Source organism: Protomyctophum parallelum (genome assembly GCF_964188405.1).
Source record: "Protomyctophum parallelum genome assembly, chromosome: 20".
Lineage (NCBI taxonomy): Eukaryota > Metazoa > Chordata > Actinopteri > Myctophiformes > Myctophidae > Protomyctophum > Protomyctophum parallelum.
In genome coordinates, this window is record NC_139718.1 from 14,373,900 (window position 1) to 14,386,020 (window position 12,121).

At 45.2% G+C, this 12,121-nt stretch overlaps 1 protein-coding gene across 2 annotated transcripts in view; it reads right to left on the reverse strand.

Moving 5' to 3' along the window:
• LOC310878263 (signal-induced proliferation-associated 1-like protein 1) overlaps window positions 1-12,121 on the reverse strand; it is a 303,780-nt gene that overhangs the window by 264,760 nt on the left and 26,899 nt on the right. For both annotated transcript variants that reach the window (XR_014570879.1, XM_083792491.1), the window contains exon 2: window positions 743-1,126. Coding sequence is in view for 1 of the 2 variants with exons in the window: in XM_083792491.1 (XP_083648617.1) it covers window positions 743-890 (148 nt within the window). In the remaining variant the exon portion in view is untranslated. The remainder of the gene's footprint in view (window positions 1-742; window positions 1,127-12,121) is intronic.

Here is a 12,121-nt window from a genome sequence, read left to right on the forward strand (position 1 = left end):
TTGCGATTATTTCAAATAATTACGACGTAAAATAATTGCGATCAGGCCATTATGTTGCGATAGTGGTTCTCAAACTTTTCCGTGTGAAGGCCCCCAAATTGGTAGGAATTTGGCCATCTGAATTATTTTTGTGCCAGGGACCCCCAGAAGAGAAGAATATTTTCAAAAATAGCAGATGTACCAGACAGTGCAAGCTGGTACATCTGCTATTTTTTGGTATAGTAGTAAATGGATAAAGTGGTTCAAATGATTGTGATGCTACTAGTATTGCTATATGCTAGTACTACTTTAGCTGGGGACCCCCTGGAACCCCCCCACCCCAAAGACCCCACTTTGAGAACCACAGGTGTAGTGATAGAGACAGTACTCTAACCCAGTGGTTCCCAAACCTTTAGTCTGTGATCCAAAACAGAAATTAGACATTCTCCCCCAGGACCCAAACTAGTGAAAATAGCCAATCTACAAGCTCACAACGCGTCGCATCGCGCCGCATTGTGAGCTTGTTGATCGGCTATTTTCACTACTTCTTAAATTCTTCTTTTATGAAGTTACTGAAAAAACAACAACATTGGATTTTGTAAACATTAGCTTTTTTGGGAATGCTTTTTGAAAAATAAGAAGAATTAATAATTCAAAAAAACCAAATTTAGGAAACAAAAAATAAGGGAACCCATAACAATGTGTCCGTGACCCACAAACGGGTCCCGACCCAGACCCAGTGTTTGGGACCCAGTGCTCTAACCTGGAGTCCCAGAGGGATGGACATTGTCGGGAACCCCTGCCCCTCCGTTGACGATGCGGAGGTGTCGGCTGGTGTAGAACTCGTCGGTGGCGGGGACCGACCCGCCGACCGTGCGCTCCATGGGCAGGTGGTGCTTCAGACTGGTCATGGAGGGCACCGCTGGCAGCGGCTACAGGCGCTCAGCAGGCGGGCAGCATGGCCGCCTCCGGGGTGGTGGGACGCCGTTCCCTGAGTTTCATGAGCAGCCGGACCACCGTCAGGGGAAACGGGGTGCGGAGGAGGAGGAAGGAGGGGGCCGCGGTCGGTCGGTGAGAGACCACCTCTTCAGTCCTCAAGCTTGCATGATGCTGCTGCCGCTACGTTTGGTGGAAACGTGATGGAAACCTTGGAAAAGCAAAAGAGACAAACGAAAGAAAGTTAGAAAAGTCAAACTCAACGATGTTCTAAATAAAGCAGTGTTCCCCAAAATGTTGGTGTGATTATCACAATTTTGTGGTTTCTATGATTAGTAGTAGACCGATTTTAGTTGGGGTTTTTTTTTTTTGGGGGGGGGGGGGGGGGGGGGGGGGGGGAGTCGGGGAGACATAAGAAAGTGTGGGAACCAGTGTTCTACAGTTACTCAACTTTCCCTGATTAGATAAGACAAAGTGTGGAAACGGACGGTAAACCCAGAACAAACAGACAGTCTTCAATAATCTAGCAGTTGGAGAGAAAAAAGCCTTTGTGTCATTCTAAGCCGGCTACCTGACACTTACAGCCTCCTAATGTATGCTCCGTCGCACCACAGTGTCTCACATGGCAGCATTGTGAGCTTGTAGGTCTGCTATTTACAGCACGCAACACCACAGTGCAACAAGGTATAAATTAGGCTTAAGTAAGTGCCCTGTTACTATCTCCACAAGTCTAATTTACAACTCTCTCTTTCATTCCCAGAGGTAAACAATCAAGTATGCTCTCTAGGGGTGCTACAGTTAATACAACTAATCAATTATAAAAACATATATATAAATATATTCAATCATTTCATAAAATGTATTAATAATCAACCCCTATTTTGGGCAAGTCATTAATATAGGATTGCACTATATGCGTGCCATATATTAGTAGGACCTTTTTGAGCACTGCTTCTCAATATTGGGTCCAGGGGACCACCAGGGGTCCCTTACTGGTCTGTACACTCGAGGCAAGTTGGTTCATCTCGGGTTTGATTCGTAGTCAGTCTCTCAGTTAAATTAACACTGAGGATTCTAAATTGTAGAAATGGGATCTCAGAGAAAAATGCTATCAAATAGGGGTCCATGGCCTAATGCATAATTATTATCAAACTGTGAGTTGGTTTCTTGAAAGGAAATGGGTTGAGAATCACTGTTCTGGATCCCCACCAACCTGCCTGCAGAACAGAACTGTGACGGCTGTGGGTGTTTTTCCCTGATGACTTCCTCTGTCTCAGTGAAATGTCACTGACATGATCAATTTCAGATAAGGCTGCCATTGCTTTTCAAACCAATTTCAGCATAAGCATCAAGGGAGAACATGATGCTTAAACTTAATTTCCCCCTTAACCCTCACAACAACGATACCTTTGCCTCTAATCACTGCCAATTCCCCACTGAGTCAAAACATCTGCTAAGTGGATTTTGCTGGAAATGTAATGAACCTATTCAGGGGACTTGTTGTGTCATGACGTAATAGCCCAAATGGGGATGACAAGAGAGGAAATCACGAGGTTTGGATCTATCAATGAATCTCCGTCCTCTTCTCGTTGGCAGAGAGCTCTGGGGTTTCGTGCCATCGCCAAGCTAACTCTGGGCTTGTGACCCATCGGACGTCGCCTCGCGCGCGACTGGATCGCTGACGAGGGGGAGGGAGGGACGGATCCAAACACCAAGATGCGGTTTACTGGATCAAACGTCCCGAGCTGCACATCAGCAAAGGGAGGGAAAAAGAACGAGAGCAAACAGCACATCGTTGCTGAAACCTTGTATGTGCATATTTCATATATTTATATATATTGTTTTTGTCAGGCAGAAAACTCCCATCTACTTTTTGTGTAGAAAAAAGTAGATGGGGAAACCCTAACCCTAACCGCAAGCACGGCGCAACACATGTCGGACCAATGTCGGGAGTGATGCGGGTGATTTCCGCATGTCGGGCCTTGGGTGTGTCGGATCTGTGTGTGCATCGCATTTTGGCTTATTGATTGTGCAACTACGATATATTGGATCCATTGGAAGACAGTTTCTTTTTTTCCTTCTTTCTTTTTTTCTTTACACATTTCCTGAAAAATATAGTTTTTTGGACATACAAGGTTTCCACCCGACAGCGGGGACATCAAAAAGCCGGGGAGGCCTTTGAAAGTTGCCCGAGAAGTGGGTGATGTGTCTCTGCCTGGCAGATCGGGCCAATTTGGCAGAGGAGACACAGAGGGAGATTAAGGCTTCTTTCTCAGTCAGTCAGCCTTGGCTCTGTAGCTGTGATCACATTAGCCACTGGCTGTCAAAGCTCAAGCGCTGGAAGATCTACTCAGATTTTTGGTACTTTAACTTTTAAGTAAAAGTAGCAATGCCACACAATGCAGAAATAGTAAAAGTAATAATAATAATCCTGTATTCAAACTTTGACTTGAGTGAAAGCACAAACATTTTTGGTCGTGTGGAAACCTTATATGTCCAAAACTTTTCGGGATTCAAATTCCAAAGTAGCAGAAGTAAAGCTTTGATGGGTTTCGACTCGCAAACTCCGCTCTTCAAACACTAACCTCCTAAAAAAGAACAAGTCCAACCTAGAACCTACATACCATGAGCGACCGGGCCTTCTCGGTCGCCCCTGAAATGTTGAAGGCCGTCCATGCTCACCTGATCGTTTGGCCTTTTTACCTCTAGGCTTTATGCCATCATGTTTTAAATGTTTCAGTTTCTTTGATAATGGTGTGATTAATAAGTGCACTATAAATCAAATTCATTATTATTATCAAGCAACAAAAAAACACTAAAAGTTATGGAGATAGGAGGTTTCTGCCCGACAGCAATGATATGTGTTAAGTAAAAATAAACTGTAAAAGTAGTCTGGTATTTCCGAATTGCTATGAAAAATAGGGCACAATGTGTGTTTTGTAATGATATCTACAAATCTAAATCTACAAATCAACTCGATACTAAAGCCGCCGTGTGGTGGAGTAAGAAGCAACATGTTTTGGCCCTGGCTGAGATGTATAAAAGTGTCCATACTCAACTAAGTACGTTCACTTGAATAAATATACTTAGTTACTTTCCCAGCGTTGCCAGGCCGTGGCTGACTGTGATCACATTAGCCAGTGGCTGTCAGCGCTGTGACGGAGCCCTGGCAGCACAGTCACACACACAGTCAGCCACCAACCAGTCGCACAGTTAGACAGCTTCACACACACACACACACACACACACACACACACACACACACACACACACACACACACACACACACACACACACACACACACACACACACACACACACACACACACACACACACACACACACACACACACACACACACACACACACACACACACACACAAAGAGCGGGGATTAGCAGACATCCATCCACACCAAAGGCAGATTCATTTACCTGCAAAAAAATACACAGCTGAGTCATTGCTGTCGGGCAGAAACCTCCCATCTCCATTATTTCAAGTTTTTCCATTAAATACTCATAACCATACAGTAGTTTCTCACAAAAGTAGCAATAATAGCCGAGCTACAAGCTGAAAATAAACAGCTGTGGACAAACTGGACATATGAGTTTTCCACCCAACAGCAACTATATTAAGTTAACCAGAGAGCCTTTTATCCTAACTCTTTTTGAGAGGAAACATAAGCCCTGTTACTTGTAAGGAAGTAGTTTGATTAACCACTTTGTTGTACACAGTGGTGCTGTGCCAAAAATAGCCAATCTATAAGCTCACAACGCGCCCACGTTGTGATCTGCTATTTTCACTACTTTTCTGAATATTATAACATTAAATAGGACTGTAGGACACCCACACTGTTAGGAACTTTAAAATAAAATGTTGCTCTTTATTTTGATGTTTCGGTCGTTAGACCTTCTTCAGGAGTCCTCTAATGACCCAAACGTCAAAACATGTTTTTCCTGACAGCGTGTGGGTCCTATTCTTTCTTTGTTCTCCCTTTTGATTATCCTACGCACCTTTCGAGGTGTGTGTCAGCCTTTTTCTACACAATCAAACGTTTGAAATAATGATGTGATACATCTGAAGTCACAACGCTCAGCCCTAGCTTTGCTTTTAATCTTTTTCACATGCCAAGAGTGATTACAAGCTCCAGCAGAGAAATCAAACGGACGTGAACAGATGGAATGAGAGGAAACATAAGCCCCGGTACATTATAATATAGTAGTTCATGGTACCGTGCCATGACCGACCACATCAGACATCACGAGTAAGGAAGTAGTGCTTCATGGTACCGTGCCATGACTGACCACACAACATCACTAACACGCACATGTCAGACAAGGCTAGAACAAAGGATTGTACTCCTGCAGTTGTTGTGGCTGTCCGTACCTTTTACAATAGATTGACTGTCCTCTGTCGTGAGACAAGCAGAACAAAACATGCTTGCTGTGATGGCCTATTATGTGCGATTACACTGTGCATCAAACTGCCCTCAACTCATTTTCCGTGGTGGATATACGGCTTTGTCGAGCGTCTACTCTACACAACTGGCAAGTGCTCTGGGGAGGGAAGCCTTGCCGGGGAGGGGGCGTTGAGAGTCAGGCTGGGACGGCGGCACCTCTCAGCAGGTCCAATGGTCGGCAGGAGACGAATGCTCTATGAGTCTATGTCCTCCCGGTGGGGGCTCCTCACTGGCAGGTGAGTCGGTAGCATACAACAGCGGTGACTGACGACACACAGAAATGTGTGTGGGGAGAAATCACTTGGCATAACGACTAAATTGGGGAGAAAAGGGAGGGTAAAAAACACACAAAAAAAAGCGAAAATGGTTCTCAAAAAGGGGGGGTCCGACAGCCCCATGGGTCCTTGAGGGGGTGCCCACTTGGCAAAAATAGCTGATCTACAAGATCAAAATCCGTCATGGCATGAATGAACCCACCAAGAGGACAACTTTGTGCTGAAGCAATGAAGTTAAAATAAAGCATACGTAAAAATCACATTGTGGATTCATAATGGATCCGCCCTTATCCGCAGATGTTATACCAGGGTTAGATTTTTAATTTAACCAAAGTATGGCCCTCGTTTGCACACGTAGGATTCTATTCACATTTTATTCAAAAGCAGCTGTTGCTCCAATTAAGAACAGCTGCCCAAGGGAGGCATTTCTACACTGAATGGGGTAAACTAGTATCCAAGTTTACAAGGTGACCCTGGGCTTTTATCATCTCTATTAAATTCCTCGCTTGGTGCATGAAGTCCCTGGATGTGTGTGCGTTCATGGCACACCAATCTGCTCCAATGTCATTTAGGGAGTGTGTGGGGGAGGGGGTGTTTGATTAGGTCAACGTGAGGCACTCCTCCAACGCCGACAGGAGAGTGTGTTTCTTTATCTCTCTATGCTTCCTTCTTCTTTTCACATGTATGTGTCAGACGTGTGGAGGCAGCTCCAGCACGTTGACTAATAGACAGAATCACTTCCTGAAAAATGAGTCTATCAGCACCCCCCCCCCCCCCCCCCCCCTCCCCCCCGGAGGGCCTGTCAAGAGAGGCACATCCGCACAGACGGCCGGCGGGGCCGGTGATGTTACACACTCAAGAGCAGACAAAAATATCCATTATTGTGTGGTGTGTGGCGGCAATTAGGCTTAACCACGACGAGTCTGTGTGCTCAGCCAGAGGTATCACACAGTCACTCCTCTATGGTTAGGTTTTGCCTAACCGTGTTACAGGTGAATTAGTCACGTTGTGGGCGCCTGGCCAGCAACCCTGCAGACGGAAGGAAGCACGCTCTGATATTCAAGCCACTATGTGGATGACAGACTTCAGTCTGAGTTGTGGTTACGAATGTGACCATGGGCCCAGCCTTAATATAAGGTAGCTCTCCTCCACCAAACAAACTACGACGGATTCCTACAGACTGGCAGTGCAATGAAGTCAGTTGGAAGGTGTGAAAATAATGAAAATAATGTTCCCCAATAATGTCCATCCAATTGTCTTTGGTTGGTGGATCCTGTTGGTACCAGAGTATGGTATCTTACTTGTTGCATCAAGAGGATCTTGATGAAATATTTGACACAAGCCTGATGCTATCCGAGGGTTCCCTAGACCTTGTGAAAGACTTTCAGTAACAGACGCTTTCACAACACAGGTTTGGAATCGCTGCCCCTGATAGGTCTGTCTTGGTTGTTCCTAAAACTCGCCTCTGGGTTCTTCTGTGTGTGTGTGTGTGTGTGTGTGTGTGTGTGTGTGTGTGTGTGTGTGTGTGTGTGTGTGTGTGTGTGTCTGCGTCTGCAGACAGGGAGTGTTGTCTCATTTCCTCTGTAAATGTGGGCCTGCAAAGACCTTTCAGACTGATGAAGAGCTAAAAATAAGTTGGAAGTGGAACCTAGATTTAAATGGGAACTCAAGATATGATTGCACTGGCTTAACTTCAGAGAAAAGTCCACCATCAAAATAAACGAGACCCCAGGACCCTTTTGTGTTATCCTTTTAGCTTTTAATGCCTTACTGTATCGTGTGCCGTTTACATTTCAGACTAATAACGTATTAATTCAATCCATTCAATCAATTCCAAAGTAAAAGTACTCAGACCTGACAATAGCCGATCTACAAGCTCACATGTGCGCTTGTAGACCAGTATATAGCTGAAGTAAAAACAGCTCTTAATTGGTTATATTCAGTGATTTCACTTAATTCAAATATCACTTATTTTTTTGTTTTGTTGTGATAATCCTCCCTACTATAGAGTGTGCTGGCCATATAAGGAGTTCCTCCCTGTCCCCAGTTAACCCCTGGGGGTCAAAAAACCTTAGGTTTCGTTTTTGACTCTCTATCCTGATTGGACGAAAGGCTGGGTCCCACAGCCAAAAACGAAACCTAAGGTTTTTTGAGTGAAATCACTGAATATACCTTTAATGCATGTTTTGTAATAATAATCTAAATCTCCAAAATAGGTAGTAACTAAAGCTGTCAAATAATTGTAGCGGAGTAACAAAATAAAGTCAAAGTACCTCAAAACTATACCCAAATACAGTACTTGAGTAAATCTACTTAGTTACTTCCCAGCGCTGAGGTCCACTAGGGGTCTGAGGTAAAAGACACCCCCCCCCCCCTGTCTTGTTTCCAAAACGGAGAAGAGGGGCTGAATGTTGTCAGTAGCTGAGGACAAGTAGTGTTCCCAGAGTCCGGGACAAAGACAGCCGAGACACTGGCCTACAAGCTGGTAATTACTGCTGGCCTGAATGGCGGCTGAGGAGCTGTTTGGACAGACACTCAGAGGCTTTAAAAAGAGGCATCATTCCATCTCTCCCGTCCCGGCGGGCGGGTCTCCCCATCTCCTCATCTCTCTCCCTGCCTCTATAAAGGGCTGACTCTGCACTGCAGGGCAGACACAAAGTCCCCTCTGTCCTGGCCTGGCCTGGCCTGGCCTGGCCTTGCCTGGCCGGGGGAAGACTGGGGGCCCCCCTTTTGCAGCAGCAGCAGCAATAGCACAGAGAAGGCTTTGATAATTGCCCGGGCCCGGGAATCTGGCTTATATAGGCCTGTTGTGTATGTAAGACCTGCCAAGAGGAACCTTAATGAATCAAAGACACACTGAGGGAGGAGGGGGGAGGAGGAGGGAGGTTGGAGACATTGAGATGAAGGAAAAGCAAAAGAGAAAACATCTCCGGAGAGAAAGATAAAAGTGTGAGGAAAGCGAGTCCATGGACTATAATGGTGGTGATATGATGAGGATCATGGGGTGAGAATATAAAGGACGGCCCAAGGCTCAGTTATACTCTGTCGCACGCCGGTGTTGCATGCCGTAAATAGCAGAAGTACAAGCTCGCAACGTGTCACGAATGTGACGCGTTGCGAGCTTGTAGATCTGCTATTTGCTGAGCACAACACAGGCACGTAACCAAGTTTGAATCAAGCTGTCTGTGGTGATAACTGACCCAGGAGGAGGACGGGGGAAATGTTCTGCACCCTGAATAAGTGTGTTCATTCGTGTGAATCAGCACAGGCTTCTCTGCCGGCCATCCAGTGATGATTCAGTTGAGCTCTGGACCAATATAGTACATTTTGAGCAATTATCCTCAAGGACAAGGACACCCCCCAACCCCCCAACAACATTAATATACTGTAGCTGTGTAGCATATCGTTGCTGTCGGGCAGAAACCTCTTATATCCATAGTCAAACTTTGTGCTTTATCGTAAATTAACACCCTATACTTGATCAGTGTCACACAAAAGCATCGAATGTAGCAGATCCGCAAGCTCCATCTGCTATACTTTTGAATTTGAACAGTTTTGGACATCTGTGGTTTCCACCCGACAGAGACAATATAAGAAGGCATAACATCTAATTTCTTCAATTTCTTCTTTCTTGCTTTTGTGTGACGCTGTGGCGTGATCAAGTAGGGCATTAAGATATGGAGATAAGACGTTTCTGCCTTGCAGCAACGATATAATGTCCGCTGGCCTCTTGGACGTGGGGCCAGAGACGAGGGCACGTCTACTCGACGCGACATCTGACGATACGATGCAAAAGACCAACCACAGGTTGTGAAATTGCTGCTGTAATCCACTGACTCACCGCTGTGAAATCCCCCAGTCTATCTCACACTTAGACTGCACCTGGTAAGCAATATGACATAACTAGCGCACAATGAGATCTGCCACCGCGAAACAGGAAACTGTGTGTGTGTGTGTGTGTGTGTGTGTGTGTGTGTGTGTGTGTGTGTGTGTGTGTGTGTGTGTGTGTGTGTGTGTGAAGGGGGGGGGGGGGGGGGGGTGACCTTGCATCAACAGCAGCAGCTAAAATGAAGAACCAGACTGTATGTAGCCAAAAATGTAAAATAAACGCCCCCGCAGCGAGCGAGCTAGCTGGGTCAATGGGTCACGCACGGGTCAGGGACAGAATTACACCTCTGCAGAAACATTGTGTAAGTGCAGGAAACTACACCACCACCACCCCTCTTTCTGTGCTGTGACCTGTGGGCTCCATTAATACAGTGCAATTATTTGTGATCATCGTAATTATTTCTGCATAAACACCAGAATAGTTTCCGACCCGTGCATCCGTCCGTATGAATTAATCAGTTGAAAAATAGTGCAAATGGACGATCTACGTGCATTGCAAGCACGTGACGTGAGTGAGCTTGAGAGAGGTTGAAGTGAGGTCTCTCTTAACACGTCCAGTCCACTGATATGGTGGAAGCACCACTCCAACTGCCCAAAACATCTCTCACACTTAGAAGCACTTGCCTCTCAACCACTCACTATCCCTCTTCTCTGTCTTCCGTGCGTGCGTGCGTGCCTGCCTGCACAGCTGGGATGGGGAACTAGAGACAGGAAACCTGAAGATCTGACATCTTCAGAGTCAGACACAGACATTATCTGCTGGCAGGCAAACTATAGAGCCAGTGTCATTCCACCGCCAGTGCGCCGCGCCGGGCTCTACTCTGGAATTTCACAAATTTCATCAGCGGAGGATGTGAGGAACCTCTGAGCAACATGCGAGTAAATAAAGGCATGTTGAGGCGTATTCTGGAGAGGCGAGCGCGAGGTTGTTGTGTGTGACTGTTTGAGAGAAACTAAAGAGAAAAAAACCTCCCAAGAATCTTCCTTCCTCGCCCCCACAACACTGACTTTGTTTTCTCGACCACATGTTGAGTTTAGGGGGATGAGAATCTTTGGAAGAAGAAGCGCACCACAATAGACACTGATTGGGTGGAGAAATGCTCAGCTTGATCACACGCAATGTGAGGCAAACGCAACATGTAGACTGCAGCATATATATATGTCCAAAAAGAACTATGACTTTTCAGGAAATGGGAAAAGGTACCTGTGTTCCAGATACATCCAATGTACTTATTAGTTAGTCACAAGCTCTTTTAATACTTGGTTCCATGTTTATAAAACCCCAAGACACACTTAACCACTGCTATTTGCCTGCTACTTTTGTGTGTTACAGTTAATTCATCAAACATAAGAAGTAGAAAAATGGAGAAACAAGGTTTATGCCCGACAGTGACGATACTGTAGCCTACAATATAGTATAGTATATAGTATACTATATAGGTGTGTGTGTGTGTGTGTGTGTGTGTGTGTGTGTGTGTGTGTGTGTGTGTGTGTGTGTGTGCGTGTGTGTGTGTGTGTGTGCGCGCACACACAGATACAGCAACAGGGTGGTTGTGGGGGTCTCAGATATAAAGAAGGGTGGGGGGGCTCAAAGGGTAAAAAAAGGGTTTGTTTCCGTTTTCACTAAGCCTTGTTGTTGTGTACATTTGATATACCACATAATATGTCTTTAAATGGCGTTAAAGAGCTACTTTCAGAGGATGGGAAGAAGAACTTGGTGTCAAATAGTTTACTGAGTGATCGGCGAGGAGAGAGAGAGAGAGATTAAGAGAGAGAGAAAGTTCAGGCAGACATATTCACTTTTAACCCGCCGTTCCAGACCGCTACAGACAGGCAGCCACCTCATTAGAATTTTTCACATTCCTCTCTTCAGGCACCAGCAGCAGTTCTCTTCCTCTCTGCTGCACTTTATACCACTCAGCTTTTAAACGTTGGGCAAGCCTCGAGTCGCCCAGCAGAAAAGACAAGCTGGGTATAAACATTAAAAGTTTCAAAATACAAGGCACTAAACCACCTCAAGCCTGCCGTCAACTGAATCATGTAAAATCATGTAAAGTTGTGGAATTATTGAGCAGACCATATCGGTGAGAGGCAAATTCTCACGCTGTACACAATAGTGGGTTCGGTTGCAAGTTTGTTATGAGGGAGTAGATCCGTCTTTTAGGTTCTTGTTCTGGACTTAAGTAGCAATATCACAATGTAGAACTACTCTGTTAGGAAACTGCCTGTGTTCAAAAGCATTGGCATAAAAATGTACATATAAGTGCTAAAAGTAAAAAGAAAAATACTCATTATGCAGATTCCAATTTCATAAGTTTGTTCAAAGGTTTTCAAAATGTGTCAGAATCTTAGCCGAAAAAAAGATATTCATGAGCTTGTAGTGGAGTAGAAGTATAAAGTATTGAAAAACTAGTAGAAAAAAAGTAGTACCTCCAAATCTTACTTAAGTACAGTACTTGAGTAAATGTACAGCAGTTACTTTCCACCACTGGTTATTAGCTTCCACTGCAGAGTGACTTGCGGTCTGGTTTTCCCCTGGACAAGGGAAGACCACCTAAGCATGGACAAGGGAAGACCACCTAAGC